This window comes from Dama dama, chromosome 24, assembly GCF_033118175.1.
Source record: "Dama dama isolate Ldn47 chromosome 24, ASM3311817v1, whole genome shotgun sequence".
NCBI lineage: Eukaryota > Metazoa > Chordata > Mammalia > Artiodactyla > Cervidae > Dama > Dama dama.
Window position 1 is genome coordinate 56416171 of NC_083704.1, and position 19548 is coordinate 56435718.

General features: G+C 59.6%; 1 protein-coding gene across 2 annotated transcripts in view; it reads left to right on the forward strand.

The window, feature by feature from the left end:
* Window positions 1-19270, forward strand: part of SCAP (SREBF chaperone) — a 98327-nt gene extending 79057 nt beyond the window's left edge. The window contains exons 4-23 of one of the 2 annotated variants that reach the window (XM_061128735.1): window positions 6267-6424; window positions 7179-7399; window positions 7578-7683; window positions 8206-8378; window positions 8757-8883; window positions 10403-10515; window positions 11442-11536; window positions 12440-12538; window positions 12679-12897; window positions 13611-13987; window positions 14479-14667; window positions 14755-14956; window positions 15037-15152; window positions 15232-15751; window positions 15831-15916; window positions 17394-17476; window positions 17577-17743; window positions 18325-18405; window positions 18591-18797; window positions 18875-19270. In XM_061128735.1, the coding sequence (XP_060984718.1) occupies window positions 6267-6424; window positions 7179-7399; window positions 7578-7683; window positions 8206-8378; window positions 8757-8883; window positions 10403-10515; window positions 11442-11536; window positions 12440-12538; window positions 12679-12897; window positions 13611-13987; window positions 14479-14667; window positions 14755-14956; window positions 15037-15152; window positions 15232-15751; window positions 15831-15916; window positions 17394-17476; window positions 17577-17743; window positions 18325-18405; window positions 18591-18797; window positions 18875-19120 (3585 nt within the window). In that variant the 3' untranslated portion in view covers window positions 19121-19270. The other variant, XM_061128736.1, reaches the window with a different exon arrangement.
* The last annotated feature ends 278 nt before the right edge of the window (window positions 19271-19548 follow it).

The window sequence follows — 19548 nt, forward strand, 5'->3', positions numbered from 1 at the left end:
CCTCTTCTCCCCTTTTACTGACGTGTTCCTGCAGTGGGATGGAGGCTGCACCCTGAGGTTGGGCCTCTGTGTGTCCTCCAGAAAGGACTCGAATCAACTCTGCTAGCATCTTGTGCTCTGGGTTAGGCCTGACCTGTATTGGAGTCACTGATCACCCCCATGTGGGGGTGCGGGGAGGTCAGTTCCCACTGGGAGGAGGGGTGTTTTCACCAGAGCAAAGCAGAAAGGTAAAGACTTTGCATTTCTCAGCTGTGTGACCTTGGGCAGGTTATGTAACAACTCTGTATCTTAGTTTCCACATTCGTAAAATGGGGATAATAATTATACCTGCATTACAATTGTAACAGGATTAAGTGAAAGGATGCAAATTCAGGTCGGTGTCTGGTCCATCACTGGCATTCTGTCCTTGCTTACATCTGGCCAGAGCGGAGGGCAGGACGGGTTCCTGTCCTCAGAGGTTCTGAGTGCGCCAGGCATGCTGTCCGTATCTGTCACCCGTTAGTTCACGTGTCACCTTCTTCAGGAAGCCCTGTTTCCCCAGCTCTCACAGATGTGTGTCTGTTTCTCCTGGAACACTGTCCCGTGACCCGTGTTTCATTTCAGGTTTGTCCAACCTTTTGTACATAGTATATGCTTAAGAAAGGTTTTTTTTGAATGACTTGTTGAATAAGCATGGCTCATTTAAGAGACAGAAGTCTGAAGTGAGGCTTTCTTCTTGGAGCTTGATAGGTGATCAGGTAGTTGGGACCAAGTTAAATCCTGGGCTCTGGAGGATTAAATGAATCCTCTCGGCAGTGGGAAGCTGAGCCCTTAGAGGTAGCGAATGGTGAAAGTGGTGGTAAGACGGTCAGTCTTAGAGAAACTTGGAGATGGAGATGATGGTGCCTATGAGGAGGGTGAGGGGACCAGAGAGGGAAAGAGGGGTTCATTTTAAAGGGATCGAAAGTCTAGCTATAAGAGCTTTAGGGCATGATGATGCCACTAGATGTAACTGACGTGCGTTGGGCTGCATGCCTTCCTGGCTGGTTTCTCTTGTTGTCTTGTTCGGTCCTCACAGTGATCTGCCGAGCTCTGAGGGTCTGTCCTCGCTTCCCTCAGTATGTCAGGGACTGAGGCTTGGAGAGCGTAGAGACCCTTGTCCGAGGCACACAGCTGGGGGTGGAGCTAGAATGTGAACCCCAGCGTGGCCCCTGCGCCTCCCCCCACAGCCATCCCCTGCCTGTCCAGGGCTGGGGAACAAGGAGCAGGAGCCCAGCTCTCCGGAAGAGCTGAGCGATGGGAGTGCTCCATACCGTGTTGTCAGGGGCCCCTGGGCATGTCAGCCTAAAGGCAAAGGGCCTGGAGCTCTAGGATGCTTTCTCTAAAAGTGAAGGACAGATTGTGTGTGTGTGTGTTTAAACAAGCTTTTTTTAAAAAAAAATCTGTTTATTTTTGGCTGTGCTGTATCTTTGTTGCTGCGCTGGCTTTTCTCCAGTTGCCGTGTGCAGGCCTCTCACTGCGGTGGCCTCTCCTGTTGCAGAGCTAGGGTGTGAGGGTTTCAGCACCTGGGCTCCCGGGCTACAGAGCACAGGTTAAACAGACGTGGTCCACGGGCTCAGCTGCTCCACCACACGTGGGGTCTTCTCAGACCAGGGATCAAACCCATGTCTCCTGCATTGACGGGCGGATTCTTTACCACTGGACCACCAGGGCGGCTCAAGGATTGTGTTTAAAGCAACAGCAAGCCTGAGATGGCCTGCTCTGGCCTGGCCCTGTTAGACTGGATCATCATGGAAACCTGGCCCTCATGCCAGGCCCTGCCCGCCGGTCCGCCTGGGTGCCTGGGCTTCCAGACCAGCCCTGCAGCGTGGGTGGTGGCGGCCTAAGCCTGAATGCGAGGTTTCCGAGGAGCCCAGGTCAGGGCTCTCATGCTGAGACGGTGGCAGCTGAGACCCTACGGGCCCTAGGACCTCAGCTCCCCTCCGGCACCGCTATGCTGGGCCTTCGCTTCTGTGCCGTGTTCTCCATGGGACCCGCATGGTCAGAACCCCGGCACTTAGGACTCTTGGGTTGGGAGTTGGGCAGCCCCGGGCTTGAATCCTGCTTCTGCTGCCTGTCGGCTGTGTGGCCTTGGGCATACTCTTGTTATCTCGCTGAGACTTGATTTTCTTATCTGGATCCTCTAGCTCAGGGTCTCCTGCTCATGCTGTCCGTGAAAGCTGCAGTTGTCTCAGAGCCTGCTTCCACATCAGACAGTGAGGGAAGCACGCCCCCTGCTGTGGGCTGGGCCTCTGGTCCCTCACTGGGTGTTGGCTGGAAGCCCCCTCAGTTCTGTACCTCATGGACTTTTTTGGAGCGTCTCACAATACGGCTAATGTCACCAGAGTGGTGGCTGTAAGGACCAGGCCATGGAAGAGTCAGTCTGTTTTTTCCTTCCATTTAAAACAAATTGTGGCAGCAAAAGTGCCAAGTCCTAAGAGAGGGAATTCCCTCTCTTAACTGTTTTTAAGCGTACAGTTCAGTGGTATTAAATACATTCACACTGTACAACCATTACCACCATCCATCTCTGTAATGCTTCATCTGATAAAACAGAAACTCTGCACCAGTTAAACAATAACTCTGTAGTCCCCCTTCTCCAACCTCTGATAACCATCCTTCTGCTTTCTGACGCTCTGAATGTGACTCCTTTAGGCACCTTGTATCAGTGGAACCATGTGGTGTTTGCCTTTTTGGTGGTGCTTGGTTTATTTCACTTAGCATAATGGCCTTAAGGGTCATAGTCTTTTGTAGCCCAATCTCAGAAATAAAGAGCTCATCATTTTGCTATATTCTGTTTCTCAGAAGCAAGTCACCAGGTCCAGCCCACTCTCCAGGGGAGTTACGCTTGGCATGAGCATGAGCAGCTGGGGCTTACTGGGGCCACGTTAGCAGCCCCACTCTGTGAGGGCCCCTCCCTCTGTTCCCAGAGGCACCCGGACTCCACCAGCCCTTAGGCGCTCTCCCTCACCCACTTAGGATACCTCGTGTTGTCTCTTTCCACATCTGTTGCTTACTTGAGTTTCAGACAGGGATTATGGTAAGGCTCAGCGGTGAGTGGTAGGCCCTGCCCACCTCTTCTGCTCCCATGTTCCTGCCTGCCTGCCTGCCAGCCACCAGTATCTGCATCTCATTTGTGAAAGATCTCAGGCACCGAAGGCCTGAGGTGCTGGAGAATTCACACCCGCTAGGAGCTGCCCTCAACCAGTAACTGTAGGAGGAGTTGGTGTGTAACCTCAGCAGTCATCCCTTATGTGGGGTAACTCCGCTAAACCGTTAATCCACAAGGGTCACTTGCTCAGCAACCCACCCTTGATGGCGGCCTTCCTTGCCCTGTCCTGTCCCTGCTCCCCTCCCCGTGTTCCCACCACCTGCCGAGGACACCGTGTGTCCAGGGTCTGCTGCTGGGGGAACCCCAGCCGAGACAGCGAGTAGGACAGTGAATGAACGACAGGAGTTAGGCTCCTGCCTGTTAGATAAACCGCTGTAAGAGAGCCTTGAGCCTGGAAGAGGGGGGTTTGAGGGCCCCTCATACACACACTGCACGATGAGCTTGATACAGACATGCTAGACTGACCCAAGGTCTTGAAAGAGCTGGGTGGATGTGGGATAGCTGCTTGGAGAGTTCAGCTGGAAGTCGGGAGGGCAAGTGAGAGCCGGCCTGCAGACGGAGGGCCAGCCAGGTGTAGTGCACGGTGGTTTTGCCTGGTGAGCCTCACCTGCTGAGGGGTGAGACCAGACCAGCTGGGGGTTTACCGGAGCCGGTGGAAGGTCAAAGGAGAGAGAGGCATGCAGGGCTGAGGGGGTTCAGATTCTGTGAAATCTGAAAGCTGTGCATCCTCTCCCCTAACAGTGATGAGGTGATGATAGTAGATACACTTCTGAGAAGAGATGTGAGTTGGGCAGGGTGCTCACAGAACTCCTGGGTCCATCCCAGGAGCCCCAAACGAGAGCTCTGGTTCTGAAGTACATTCTTTGTTGCTCTGCTGAAAGGGAGGCCTGGCGGGGGCTGGGTTTGGACTGGAGGGCCAGGGAGCAGTCCTGCTTGGAAACTGAAGCTTCAGTTGGGCCTTGGGGTGGAGGTGGAGGAGGTGGTCTCTGCGGTCACAGCCTCGTGCCTGCTGGGAACAGACCCAGGTCTGGCGGCTCTGCGGGGCCAGCTGTCCCTGGGTGCCACGCTGTGCCCTTCGTGGAGAGGTGCCATGCTGTGCCCTTTGTGGAGGGGCTGGAGGGTGCTCAGCCCGGGGCCGCTCTCCTTGTGGAGCTGCGAGGTGCGTCGAGTCGAAGAGCTCAGGTGACATCCGTTCTGTGCCCGTCCCTCTGCACCTCCTGACGTCGTCTGCCCGGCCTCATCTGTGCAGATGGCTAAGCGGGTGAGGCTTCTGTCCCCAGAGCCTGTCAGAAATGCACACTTCACCGAGGCTCAGGTGGTGCCTGGGGCGCTGTGTGTGATCAGTATCTCGGCCCATGCTCACGCTGGCGCACGGCGTCATTGCATGGTGGATGGCTGTCCTCTTCTCCTCACACCTGCCCTTCAGAGTTCTGACGGCCGCACAGGTGTCGGGACGTCCTCCCATCCCCGACCAGGCCCGGCTTCCTCCAGCCGGCACCTCACAGCACCCCTGGGCTGCGGGCTGGCTTTCCCTCTCTCCGGGTGGATGACGGCCTAACTTGAGGGGGTTCCCTGGAGCACTGCTTTGTAAGGTCGCCCTTCCCTTTGAGACAGTCGGGGCTTTTCTTTGTCACCTGGTTAAAATCCAGACAGTTCAGTCAGGCGTCATCCCGGCCCCCGCATTGCTCTGTGATTTCTGTTACTTGGATCAGGACACCCTGGGCTGCCCCTGCCCCCTCCTGCCTCCCACCTCCTCACCACCTCGTGGCCCCCACTCAGCTCCTCCTGGCTGTAACCCTGCCGCAGCCAGTCCAGTCTTGTTTTGGGGCTGCTCCCCGCCACATCCACCACTGGGAGTCATTCCTTGCCTGTTACGTGTGTGTCACTTTGTCACTTAAGTGCCTTTAAGAATATATGGCAGGTTCTAGTGAGGGAAGTGTGGTGTTTCAGTGAGATCTGGGTATGAATCCTCACACCGTCCTGCTCGAGTCCTGAGACCTGGAGTCGCTTTGCTTCTCACAGGAGAGTCGTGTGGGCCAGTGAGAGGACACACCACACCTGTGCTTGCTTATGCGTCCATGTGTGAGTGTGTGTGTACACGTGCGTCCTAGTGATGCTGCAGTGTGAATGTCATTATCCCCGTGTCACACTGAGGAAACTGAAATCCAGAGACATCAAAGTCATTTCCAAGACCACACACTTTGGAGAGCAGAGATTTGAAACTGGGTCTGCTGAGCTCAAAATCCATTGACCTACAAGTGGCAAAACCAGGGTCAGCACAATAGGCTCTACCGGTGGGGAGCTTGTGGCCTCTTGGCAGGTCCGCAGGCGTTTGGCGTCAAGGGCTGGATAATACAGGTCTTGTGAAGGCTTTGAGGATCTCTCTGCCTATTGTGAACTCTCACCTCTCATTGTTCTCTGAAAGCAGAACAGTGTGGAAATGGGGTGGCCGTGGCTCTGTTCCAGGAAAACTTGATTTAGTAAAACAGGTGCCAGACTCAATTTATGGCCTGTGGTTGCTGTTCTGTTGAGAAATATGTAGGAAAGTGCTTTCTTCAGTGGTGAGAAGGCCCTTGTGAACGTCTTCATTTAAAAAACAATTTTTTTTTTTTTTGGCCACACCATGCAGCATGTGGGATCTTAGTTCCCTGACCAGGGATGAAACCCACACCCCTTGCAGTGGAAGAACAGATTCTTTTTTATTTTGTAAATACTTGGCTGCACCAGGTCTGAATGGTGGCACGCGGAATCTTCCATCTTTGTGGGTATGCGGGATCTTTACTTTTGGCGTGTGGGATCCATTTCCTGGCCAGGGATCCAACCCGAGTCCCCAGCTGTGGAAGCTCAGAGTCTTAACCACAGGACTGCCATGGACGTCCCTGGGCTTCTTCGTGTTTGAAGGGCTGTTTGAAGGCCCCGCATGGCTTTGCCCACACCAGGTGCTCAGTCAGTCATTACCCAGGACGGACCACGTTTCTCCCTCTTGTACTGAGCTACCTTTCTGGTGGTGGTTTAGTCACTCAGTGGTGTCCGACTCTTTGCAACCCGGTGGACTGTAGCCCGCCTGGCTCCTCTGTCCATGGGATTTTCCCAGCAAGAGTACTGACCTTTCTACCGTCCCCCATCTCTTCCGCAGTACGTGGGGCCCCCGGTGGCTTATATCCAGCAGATATTTGTGAAGTCTTCTGTGTCTCCCTGGCACAAGAACCTCCTGGCAGTAGATGTGTTCCGCTCGCCTCTGTCGAGGGCGTTCCAGCTGGTGGAGGAGATTCGGAACCACGTGCTGAAAGACAGGTATCCGTGCCGGGGCCCAGCCTTCCCGACCCAGCTCCGCACCAAAGGCAGGGCGCAGCCCTTGGCGTAAATCCACCGAGCCAGCCAGCTCTGCGAGATTGAGAGGGTGGGTGAGCTCGCTTCGCCTTTCTCAGCACGCAGTGGGTCCACTGCAGCTGTGTTCCCCTCTGACCTGTGCCCATAGCCCAGGGAGAGCCCTGAGCTTCGTCCCCAGGCCTCACACAGACCAGGGTCCACTCGGCCGACCCTGGGACAGGCTCTCCGAGACCCGGCTGACTGGTGGCCCTGAGGGCTCTTGCCCAGGGCTTGTGAGATGCGAGTGTGATGGTGGCCGACCTGACGAGAAGCCAGCTGTGCCCAGGGGTCCCCTCCGGGAGTCCCAGCCCACCAGTGCTGCTCTGGGGCGTGCTGCTTTGCAGGCTGCCTCAGTGCGAGTGGAGGTTAGCTGAGGCCTTGGACCACACATGGCCCCTGGTTTTCACCCTGCCTCCTCTGCCTGCTGAACTGCAGGGGTTCTCGTGAGGGGGCTGTGCTTGCTCCCGAGCACGCCTCTCCTCGGAGGGGCTGGGCTTTGGGGCTCCACATGCACTTGGAAGGTCAGGCTGCCTCCCGGTGTGGTGGCTGAGTCCCTGGAAGAACTTCCCTGGCTGCCCTTGCCCTCGGCCCTTTGAGACACCAGGCGCCTGGGAGCTTCATGTGCGGGGCTGCGGGGGGCTGGCAGACTCAGCAGCGCCTCGTCCTGTCCCCCACACAGCTCCGGAACAAGGAGCCTGGAGGACGTGTGCCTGCAAGTGACTGACCTGCTGCCAGGCCTCAGGAAGCTCCGCAACCTCCTGCCCGAGCATGGATGCCTGCTGCTGTCCCCCGGAAACTTCTGGCAGAATGACAGGGAGCGCTTCCACGCGGACCCCGACATCATCAGGACCATCCACCAGCACGAACCCAAAACCCTGCAGACCTCGGCCACACTCAAAGGTGCCAGGACAGTCCCCTGAGAGCCATCGGGGGCCTGTCAGTCACCACGTCCTCTTCAGAGGCTGCTCTGGCAGATCTGGGGTTACCCTCAGTTTCTCAGGGTGGGGTGGAGAGGGGTCCTTGGTGGGTCTACGTAGCTGCTGTTCCTTCGTCAGCACCTGTTGCCCTCTCTCTGCAGACCTGCTGTTTGGCGTCCCTGGGAAGTACAGTGGGGTGAGCCTGTATACCAGGAAGCGGCTGGTCTCATACACCATCACCCTGGTCTTCCAGCACTACCACGCCAAGTAAGGCCGGGCTGCGGCACGGCAGGCGGCTTCTCCGTTTGGAGTGTCCACAGTGCCCCCAGGAGCTCGGAGTTCTCAGGCCTTCTGCTGAAATGTTCATGTCCCTCAGGGTGCTGTCTGCTCACGCTTGAGGGGGGCCACCTGATGGCTGGTTAAGAACAGGGGGGACGGCAGGCATGGCGAGCTCGGGGTCCTGGTGCCTCCATGGTCTCTCTGGAGCCTCTGGTGGGGGTCCCCAGCTGGTGACTGCCGAGCCCCATGTGACTTGGGAGAGCGCTGCAGACAGTTCCCCAAGGGGCGAGGGCATGAAGGGGCCCCCGATGGGCTGTTCGGGCCTGTGGCAATCAGAGCGCAGTGATAGGTTGGGAGTGGGGTGCTCAGGGGCGCTCTGAGACAGCTGGGCCAACTTTTTAGTTCTTCCATCCCCCTCAGGACTGGAGGGAATCCCCTGCGGACCTTGCGTCAGGGATTGCCTTTGTCCCCCGGACAGAGAGGGACGGTCCGTCTCCTGCCCCCAACCAGGTTCCTGGGCAGCCTGCGGGCCCGCCTGATGTTGCTGCACCCCAGCCCCAACTGCAGCCTCAGGGCAGAGAGCCTGGTCCATGTGCACTTCAAGGAGGAGATTGGCATCGCCGAGCTCATCCCCCTGGTCACCACCTACATCATCCTGTTCGCCTACATCTACTTCTCCACACGTAGGTCCACGCACGGAGGCCGGGGCTTTCTCCCAGCTAATAGGGGCATTTCCAGATCACCCCTTCCCTGCCTCTTCAGGGGCCCAGCCGGAGATGTAGAATGTGCCTGATGGTCACTGAAGCTGGGGCTTCATCCCCAGCAGGGCCTGAGGGGCTTGGGTGGGTCCAGGGCTCCTCCCACTACTCAGGAAAAGTCCCTTCCTGGGAAGGGTTTCCAAGGACACTGCGCCCTGAGACAGAAGGGTACGCGTTCTCTGCGCAAACCAGGGCCTTCCCTTCCGCGACCGGCAGGCGCACTCCCCTCCCAGCTCTCACGTTACGGGCCCGGTGAGCCAGGCTCTGGGGAGAGGCAGCCCTGATGCGTTCTCTGCCCTCCAGGCAAGATCGACATGGTCAAGTCCAAGTGGGGCCTGGCTCTGGCTGCCGTGGTCACGGTGCTCAGCTCGCTGCTCATGTCTGTGGGGCTCTGCACACTCTTCGGCCTGACGCCCACCCTCAACGGCGGGTAGGTCCCAGCAGGCTCCCCTGGGTGGCAGGGTGGGCCCGCAGGCCGGAGCATCCTGCACCTCTGGGTGTTTGGCCAGCCCTGTGCTGGACGCTTGCTGTTACCCCATATTTTCACATGGTTATTTTGACACTTAAGAGGTACGTGTTTTTTCTTTTGAGTTACCTGGCTTAACATATGTGTATACAAACCATATGTATATTTACATATAATACATCCATAGCTGTATGTATGTATGTGTATATTCATGTGTGTGTTTCTGTGTGTGTATAAGGGGTATTTATATGTATATATGTGTTTATGCATATATATGGGTATGTGTTGTGTGTGACTGTGTGTCTGAGGGTATACAGATGTGTAAGTTGTATTTGTTCAGTTGCTGAGTTGTGTCTGACTCTTTGCGACCCCATGGACTGCAGCACGCCAGGTTTCCCTGTCCTTCACTATCTCCCAGAATTTGCTCAAACTCGTGTCCACTGAGTCAGTGATGCCATCCAACCATGTATTTATGTATTTTAAATACATGTGCATGTTGCCTCTCGACGGCTTAAGCCGTAGATAAGTGTGACATAGAGGCAGGATGTTTCTTCCTTTCTTAGTATTAAAACATTTAAATTGCCTGGTAGGTCACTTTGGAGTAAGCTTTTGATTTATTTATTTTGTTTGGAGTAAGCTTTTTAAAAGATACAGGCCATAAGCACGCTCTGATTTGTCACCTTCCCACCGTTTGCTTCCCTTCCATTTCTCTCAGAAACATGGTCCTACCCTGGGCCACGCCGGCCTGTTAGTGATCACGGCTGACTGGCCTGTGCCCTGCCTCTGCTTGTCTGGCTGCTCCCAGGAACAGCGATCTTGTGTTTCCTCTTCCTTCCCTTGCTTGTAGAACACTCGCTTCCTTTCCTAGACCTGATGATGCTAATCACCCCTCAGCTATAGCTGTCTTCTCTGCCTCCTCAAGGCACCCCCCAGCGGGGGTCCCAGTGCCATCCCGCTTGGCGGGGGTTCCCTGTGCCTGCGTTCCTCGTAGTCAGGGAGCGGGAGCCTGTGATCTGAGAGAGCTAGGCGAGTTTTCTCTAGAAACGATCGCCCTTCTCCACACACAGCTTCTCTCCAGAGGCGAGTACGGCTTCAGGCTGGTATCCCCTTCCATTTAGTCCTGATGGCCTGGCCTGGCATGCTGCGGTGGGGGCTTCTCTGACTGGTGGTGTGGTGTGGGAAGGGCCGGGGAGCTGTGTTCTGGCAGCTGGGCAGGGGGGCCTCTTCCCACGGTGCTTGACAGATGGAGAGCCAGGATGGTGGCTGGCTCCTCCGCACGACTTGGAAGCCAGCCTGAAAGCTGCGAGCCATGTAGACAGAGGCCTCCAGGAGGGTGGGGTTCCAGTCCTGTGATGTGGGAGTTGCTTGGCAGCCCCCACTGTGGGCCAGACCCCACAGGCCCCCAGGACCCAGGCCTGCTGAGGAGCAGCCATGTATTGGGGGCCCCCCTCAGCATGTTCCCCTCCCCCTGCCCTGTCCACAGGGAGATCTTCCCCTACCTGGTGGTGGTCATCGGGCTGGAGAACGTGCTGGTGCTCACCAAGTCCGTCGTCTCCACCCCGGTGGATCTCGAGGTGAAGCTGCGCATCGCCCAAGGTAATGAGGGGGTGGGGGGGGGGCATGGTAGCACTTCCTCCTGCCAAGGGAACGGGGAGCCCAGGGGCCTCCCTCGCCCTGGCCTCCACTAAGACGCCCGCTTGTTAGCGTGAGCCCCGTTCAGCCATGGAGCCCAGGGCCCTATTTTGTCCAGGTCCACATGTTAAGACCACAAACCGCCTCTGCTGCGGCCTCACGTGTTTGACCCTTTGTCCAGCTGGCAGCTGGTCTTTTCTCTCCCTGCCCCACTCCATCATGTGAGGCCCAGGCTCCTGGAGCTGGTCAGCTCAGAGACGCTGCCTCCACGGCTGCCAGGAAAGACCCGTGTGGCCTTAGTGGCGGGAGCTGGGGAGCTGGGTTCTGGGGAAAGTGAGGAAAAAGCCTGGGCCCAGAGGTCTGAACTCTCATGTCTCCTCTTCCTCCTCCACCTCGGCCCGTATCTGTGGGAACAGGGCTGGGGGCAGGCTGTTCCTCACTCAGCAAAGCTTTGTGAGCCTGTGTGAGAGGCCAGGCCCTGCCCTAGACATGGGGGTTCCAAGGAGACCAGGGAAAATGGCCGCTGCCCACTAGGCGCTCAGAGCTTTAAATGTGCGACTGTGGGGCCCGGGAGGGGCTGAGGTAGGACACAGCTGGTTCTCCTGTCCCTTGACCCCTCAGCCATGTGCGAGGCTGGACGTGCTGATCTGGGCACGTGTGGCTCTCCTGGGTTTGCTCAGCTCAGCACCCCACTTCTCCGAGCTTCCTCAGATGGTCGGAGCTCTCCTCTGGACCTCCAGGCCCCTCTTCCCTGTAGAGCTGTACCCGAAGCAGGGTCCTTAGGGGCACTTTGGTGGGCAGCTGTCTCATGTGGGCCATGCGGTCATGGGCCCACATGCAGCGGACAAAGGTTACATGCTGCCCTGTGGCCCTGTTGTTGTCCCCCCCAGGCCTGAGCAGCGAGAGCTGGTCCATCATGAAGAACATGGCCACAGAGCTGGGCATCGTCCTCATTGGCTACTTCACCCTCGTGCCTGCCATCCAGGTGAGGCCTCTGGGTCTGCAGCTTGGGCTGCGTGGAGCCCATTGCTGAGCCGTGGGGCTGTGAGCAGAGGTGAGGGCGGACCTCCACTGACAGGAAGCCCACCGTTGCTGCCGGTTCTGGGAGGAGTTTTGTGAAGGGAGCAAGGAGACGTCACTTCCTGTCCTTTCCCCACGACTGGCAGGCCTGCTGAGGTTTGAGAAGGAGCCCAGGGCCCCCAGGCTCCCCACTCTACCCCCAGAGGGCGTCTACAGGATGCGGATGGTCTTGGGACATGAGGGCTGATGTGCCGCCGTGCGGTCCACCCTTCGTTTATCCACATTTGAGTAGAAGCCATGGTGATGCACCAGAGGTCTCACCAAGGGCAGGGGAGGAAAACCGGTGAGAACACTCTGTCTATCCACAGAGCCTGGGGAGAAAAGAGATTCCCCTTTTCAGTTTCTAGGTAGGATTAATTTTCCCCTGTGTTCTTCCTCTCCTTTCATTGGCCAGGAATAAGAAATTTCTGAGAGCCCCCAAACCAGGCCAGGTCTGGGCTCTCGGTAGGTGTTGGTCCCTGGCACATGAGCAAGGCCGGGGCCTCAGGGAGGGCTTTTGGGGTACTGCAGGCTGCTGGGGCTCAGTGCGTGGGGTCTCTGCTGCCCCCTCGTGGGGAGGGAGGGAGCTGCTGCTGCATCCTCCTTGGCAGCTCCCAGATGTCAAAGTGCCAGCATCTCTCCTCCCCGCTGTGCCTGGCAGGAAACTGCCCTGCAGCACCCAGGGTGCCGGCTGTTGGGGTGCAGTGGTCAGGGCCCATGGCTGTGGTCCAGAGGCTCCCACGTGGGGCTGTGGCCGCGGCAGGCAGGGAACTGGTTCTCCAGCGCTGGGCCCTGAGGTCGCAGTATCCTCTCATTTCCTTTTTTCCAGGAGTTCTGTCTTTTTGCTGTCGTGGGGCTGGTGTCTGACTTCTTCCTTCAGATGCTGTTTTTCACCACTGTCCTGTCCATTGACATTCGCCGGATGGAGGTAGGAGTGAGCTGAGCCCCGCCCTACCACCTCCTCCTCCTCAGTCCTGGCAGCACTCAGGGACCTGGGGCAGGGCCGCAGCCCCCCTGTGGGAGCTTCTGGGCCGTGGCTGTGGGCCCTGACCACTGCGCCCCCAACAGCTGGCGGACCTGAACAAGCGGCTGCCCCCTGAGGCCTGCCTGCCCCCAGCCAAGCCAGTGGGGCGGCCAACGCGCTTTGAGCGGCAGCCGACTGTGCGGCCATCCATGCCCCACACCATCACACTGCAGCCGTCCTCCTTCCGCAACCTGCGTCTCCCCAAGCGGCTGCGTGTCATCTACTTCCTGGCCCGAACCCGCCTGGCACAGCGCCTCATCATGGTACCTGCCACCCCCACCCGCAGGCCCGCACTCAACAGCCCTCTTGCCATTTGCCTTTGTCTTGGGGGAGGGGGGTGGTCCCCAGGCCCTCATGGCCCCTGGAAGCCTCCCCTCCTGCCCAGACCTTGTGGTTTTTGGGATGGGAAGCCTGTCTCTGGAGAAGCAGCTGGTGTCATCAGGGAGAGGAGTCTGCCCAGAGTGACCAGGACAGGTGCTCTGGGACGGAACCAAGTGGTTCCCCAAGTCAGAGTTCACTGTGCAGGCAGCGGGAAATGCTGGCTGGGCAGCGGGGAGGAGGAGCAAGGTTGGCTGAAGTGAGAGGGGAGCGGGGCTGAGGCCGTCTGAGGACTGAGACCCGTGGTGTCCCTGGAGCAGGTCAGGCAGCTGGTCCCTGTGGCTCTGCTGACCGTGGGGGCCCAAGCTGAGGGGGCGGTTAGGGGGGAAAGTTCTGTATCAGACCCGGGGTGCTTCTCTCTGTTGGGGCCAGGACTCAGACCCGAGCCTGGAAAGGGAGCTGGGTCCGTCCGGGGGGCATTTGGTCCCAGTCCTAGAGGACTTGAGGCAGAGGGGAGGGACGGGGTGGCCTGTGTCCTCTCTCCACCCCCAGGCCTGAGGCTGGTCCTGCCACTTGCCAGTGTGAGGGCCAAGCGTGCAGCGGGTGAGGGCTGCCCCTTCATCCCTGGGGTTCTGCTGAGCCCCCACTCCCTCTGCAGGCCGGCACAGTGGTCTGGATCGGCATCCTCGTGTACACGGACCCGGCCGGGCTGCGCACGTGCCTGGCTGCCCAGGTGACGGAGCAGAGCCCACTGGGCGAGGGCGGCCTGGCCCCTCTGCCGGTGCCCGGTGGCGTGCTGCCCGCCAGCCGCCCAGACCCTGCCTTTTCCATCTTCCCGCCGGATGCCTCCAAGTTACCCGAGAACCACACGTTGCCGGGGGAGCCACCTGAGCCCGGGGGTCCAGCCGAGGGCATCCATGACAGCCCGGCCCCAGAGATCACCTGGGGGCCTGAGGATGAGGAGCTCTGGAGGAAATTGTCCTTCCGCCACTGGCCCACGCTTTTCAGCTATTACAACATCACACTGGCCAAGAGGTGGGCGGGCTGAGCCAGGTCCCCCCTCCCACCTGATTGTGTCAGCTCACTGCCCCCAGAGCACCCCTTCCCTCAGGAGGGAGACCCATGGGTTTGAATTCTGAATATTCTTCCAAATAACCACCCATCAGGTTGTGGAGTAGGAAGCAGTGCTCCCAGTAGCCACAGCCTGAGTCCCTGGGCCCCGCTCTGAGAGGTCATAGGTCGCTGTTGGCTACTTAGCCAAAATGAGATCCACGCCTCACTTCCACTCTGCCAGAATGGGTGACAGGTGGCAGTGATGGCTAGGGTGCTGGCGTCTGTGACAGAGCAAGGTTGGGGTGTCAGAGCTGAAGGGGGAAGGGGAGCCTACTGCTGGGAAGACTGTCCTGGGAGGATGGTTTTGGAGCTTGGCAGGTCAGGCCAAGTCCCATGGGGAGAGTAGACAGGGCACTGGGCAGCAACAGGCCCTCAGAGGGTGTCTCCGCTGAGGCTGAGCGTTGCTGGCCCAGGTACGTCAGCCTGCTGCCTGTCATCCCGGTCACGCTCCGCCTGAACCCGCGGGAGGCTCTGGAGGGCCGGCACCCTCAGGACGGCCGCAGCGCCTGGCCCCCGCCCCAGCCCGGGCAGGGTGGGCTCTGGGAGGCCAGCCCCAAGGGGCCAGGCACGGCGCAGGCGCACAGAGACCTCACCCTCTACAAGTAAGGCCCACGAGTCGGGGGAGTAGGGCGGCCGGAGGGGTGGGGCGAGGGGCCGGGGCAGGTCTCACCAGGCTCTGCCGGATGCAGGGTGGCGGCCCTCGGCCTGGCCTCGGGCATTGTCCTTGTGCTGCTGCTGCTCTGCCTGTACCGACTGCTCTGCCCGCGCAACTACGGGCAGCCCGGCGCGGGGCCCGGCCGGCGGCGGCGGGGGGAGCTGCCCTGCGACGACTATGGCTACGCGCCCCCCGAGACGGAAATTGTTCCCCTGGTGCTGCGCGGGCACCTCATGGTGAGTGTGGGCGGGGCCGGGGGCGCGGGGGGCCGAGCCGTGCCGCCGCCAGTGCCCATGTCCATGCCACGCTCCCACAGGACATCGAGTGTCTGGCCAGCGATGGGATGCTGCTGGTGAGCTGTTGCCTGGCAGGCCACGTGTGCGTATGGGACGCGCAGACCGGAGACTGCCTCACCCGCATCCCGCACCCAGGGTAGATGCCCCGCCCCGCCCCGCCCCGGCTCCGCCCTCACCCTGGCCCCACCCTCACCCAGTCGCCCCGCCCCTGGCAGGCAGCGGCGGGACAGCGGTGTTGGCAGCGGGCTGGAGACTCAGGAGACCTGGGAACGGCTGTCGGACGGCGGGAAGGGTGGCCCGGAGGAGCCTGGGGACAGCCCTCCGCTGCGGCACCGGCCCCGGGGCCCTCCACCACCTGCCCTCTTTGGGGACCAGCCGGACCTCACCTGCTTGATTGACACCAACTTCTCAGCGCGGTCGCAGCTCCCCGAGCCGGCTCAGCCCGAGCCCCGGTACCGGGCGGGCCGCCGTGCTCAAGACTCCGCAGGCTACGATTTCAGCCGCCTGGTGCAGCGCGTGTACCAGGAGGAGGGCATGGCTCCCGTGCACACGCCAGCCCTTCGCCCACCCTCTCCCGGGCCTATGTTCCCCCTGGCCCCTGAGGAGGAGGCTGGCTTTCCTACGGAGAAGAGCTGCCCGTCCCTCGCCTGGGCCCCCAGCGCAGACGGCTCCATATGGAGTCTGGAGTTGCAGGGCAGCCTCATCGTGGTGGGGCGGAGCAGTGGCCGGCTGGAGGTGGGCAGCGGTGGCTGGAGGGAGGCAGGGGGGTCTGGGTGTTCCCAGTTGCAGGTGCTCACAGCCTCTGGACCCCCAGGTGTGGGACGCCATCGAGGGCACCCTGCGCTGCAGCAGTGAGGAAGTGTCGTCAGGCATCACGGCCCTTGTCTTCCTGGACAAAAGGTGGGAGCGCTAGGACCCCTGCCTCACCCCTAGATGCCCAGCTCCGCACACACTGAGGTCGAGCTCTGCTTCCCCTTCCCTGGTGTGACCTGACTTTCTTCTCGGTAACACGCCTCACACCTGTGAGCTGCAGGAAGTCTGCCTTGATGGGAGGTGACAACTCAAGAGGGTAAAGGTAGGGAGGGAAAAGAGGGCCCTTCACCACTGACAGTGCGAAGTGCAATCTTCCCCTCACCTTCTGAGGTCAGACTTGTCTAGGTAGCCCATCATTACTGACCCTTCTGGGTTTTCAGTTCCAGAAAAACGGATCTTTAGAACTACCACCTTGTAAAAACTTGCCTTCCCCTTTGATGCTGCACACCCTTCTCGCCTCCCTCCTCACCATGCCTTTTGGCTAGGTGTTCGCAGGGCGCCATCACATCATCGCCTCTGTGGTGGTGGGGGGGTCCCAGCTACTCAGACTGGGACCCCCACCTCTGGCTGATAGACGCAGGGCTCGCCCACCCAGGTGCCTCTGGTGACCGCCTCAGCTGCCCGTCACGCTGGCTGGCTCTTCTTCCCGGCCCCTGAGCGCGCGGCCCAGCGTCTGAGCTGAGCTGAGCCTTGTTTTCTGCGGTGGGGACGCCCCTCGCCCTGAGCTGTCAGTTTCTGTGGCTGCTGCCGTCTTTCCCGCCACGGCCAGGCTTTCTGCTCAAGCTGACATCCTTCCGTGCAGCCTGGCCAGGTTCACTGGCTTCCCCCGAACTTGAAATTCTCCCCCACTGGTGGTTTTTTGCCTTTTTAGGGAAAGCCCACATGCCTCAGCCTATCTCTCAAGAGTGCATGGCTCCCTCCTCTCCTTCCTCTGCCCCAGCTCTGCTGTGGACCATTCAGCTTTCTGGGATGAAAACTTGTGAACCCCACTCACTTCAAAGCTTTGGGGCCACAGAGCACACACGTCTTCATCTCTGCCATCAGCTTGTGCCTAGGACTCCCAGACAGTGGGCAGAATCCTTATTTCTGTGTGGAAAGAGGAGACGGAGCAGGCAGCACTCGTGTCGGAGCTGCCCTTCTGTCGTAGGACAGCAGTGCCTTTGTGGCTCCTCACAGCCCCGCCTCAGCTGCTCTCTCCACTGAAACCTCTCCTGTGGCTCCGGGCTGTGGAAGGGAGACTCCCCTCCCCCAGACTCTGAATTTCCAGTCGTACTCATGATGTTCCCCAGGTACCACTTCATTCGTGTCATCAGCTCATTTACTCCTTGTGCCCCCACAAGGCACACATTTGTTCCCATTTCACAGATGAAGCATCTGAGGCCCAGAGGGTGACGCCGGCGTTGCGGCCAGGGCCCTCCTGCTCTGCACCTGGTCCCCGCACCTGTGCTTCCGTCTTGGCTGAGTCCCTCACGGCCCCACGGCTCCCCGGCCGGTGGGATGGCCCTCAGCCCCACGGCCAGGGGCTCTGAGGGCGAGCCCCCTGGCAGCCGCTCTTGTCTTTCAGGATCGTGGCCGCCCGGCTCAACGGCTCCCTTGATTTCTTCTCCTTGGAGACCCACACTGCCCTCAGCCCCCTGCAGTTCCGAGGTCAGGAACCTGGGCAGGCCGGGGCCTCACCTAGGGGTGGAGCGCGGGGGCCACTGCAGGTGTCTCCTCAGAGGCCCCTCACCTGGCCTGTTGTCTGCAGGGGCCCCGGGGCGGGGCAGCTCCCCCGCCTCCCCCGTGTACAGCAGCAGTGACAAGGTGGCTTGTCACCTGACCCACACCGTGCCCTGTGCACACCAGAAGCCCATCACAGCCCTGAAGGCAGCTGCCGGGCGCCTTGTGACTGGGAGCCAGGACCACACGCTGAGAGTACGTGTTGGCACGATCTCTTGGGCACGGGGTGGCCCAGCACAGGGGTGGGGGGCATCTGGGGTCAGTCAGGCAGGGAGAGGCTGGAGGTGTCTTGGATGAACTGTGGAAGGGAATTCCTGACCAAAGTGTGATTTGGAAAAACCCAGAGAAATCAGAGGAAAATGAGTATCACATAATCACACATACATGTGGAATCCAGAAAAATAGTACTGATAAATCTATTTTCAGGGAAGGAAGGAATAGAGACGCAGACATAGAGAACGGACCTGTGGACAGATAGGGGCAAGGAGGAGGGATGAGCTGAGAGTAGCATTGCCACGCGCACACTACCGTGTGGGAAGTAGCTAGTTAGTGGGGAGCTGTTGTGTAACACAGGGTGCTCAGCCCGTGCTCTGTGGAGACCTCGGGGGGTGGGGTGGGACAAGAGGGTGTGAGGGGACAGAAAGGAGGGGAGACGTGTATACTCATAGCTGACTAACACTTACAAGCAGAGACTAACGCAGTATTATGAAGCAGTTATCCTGTAATTAAAAGAAAACCCCAAGGAGCCCAGCACCTGAGGCCTCTCTCTGCCACAGGTGTTCCGTCTGGAGGATTCGTGCTGCCTCTTCACCCTGCAGGGCCACTCAGGGGCCATCACGACCGTGTATATTGACCAGGTGAGGGTCATGGGTGGGTGTGGGGGCATTGAGCCAGACCCACCATGGTCTTGCTTCTGACTCCTGGGCGCTGGTCCCCAGGGCCTCAGAGGCAGGCAAAGGTTCCCTCCCGCCCGGGCACTGGGACTCCTTGGGCACAGAGGTGGTTCTCCACAGTGACCAGGCCCCCACACCTGCTCCCGCAGACCATGGTGCTGGCCAGTGGGGGCCAGGACGGGGCCATCTGCCTGTGGGACGTGCTGACTGGCAGCCGGGTCAGCCACATGTTCGCTCACCGTGGGGACGTCACCTCCCTCACCTGCACCACCTCGTGCGTCATCAGCAGTGGCCTGGACGACCTCATCAGCATCTGGGACCGCAGCACGGGCATCAAGCTCTACTCCATCCAGCAGGTAGGCGAGGGCGCCACGGGACCTCGGGCTGTCAGGAAGGGCCCCAGACGCCGAGCCTGTCCTGTCTTTGTCTCCAGGACCTGGGCTGTGGCGCAAGCTTGGGTGTTATCTCAGACAACCTGCTGGTGACCGGCGGCCAGGGCTGTGTTTCCTTTTGGGACCTAAACTACGGGGACCTGTTACAGACAGTCTACCTGGGCAAGAACAGCGAGGCCCAGCCGGCCCGCCAGATCCTGGTGCTGGACAACGCTGCCATCGTCTGCAACTTTGGCAGCGAGCTCAGCCTGGTGTACGTGCCCTCCGTGCTGGAGAAGCTGGACTGAGGGTGGGCCTCCCCGCCCCTCTGCCTGGGGAGCTTGGTGGGCAACACACTGGACCTGGACTGGGGGGAATGCTGAGTCTTGGGGAAGCTGCTTCTGACTGTCCTTTCCTGCCTCATGACTGTAATATTAAACCTTTTTTTTTAAATGACATCAGCCAGGGGCCTTTTGAGCCCCTTGTGTCTTCCCTTGGATGACCTCTGCCATCACTCACACCCTCCTGGTGCCTGAAGTGCAGGACTGGGTCAGACCTTGCTCAGCTCAGAGCGGCTTCTGCCAGGAACCACGTGAAGTCACAGGACAGTTACAAGGGCGGGGCGGGGCGGGGCGGGGGCGGTGGGGACTTGACGCCAGCTCTGGACGCTCCTTGCATAAGCAGGTCGGAGTGTGGAAACCAGGGTGGCCGCCCAGGAGCAGCAATGGGCAGACAC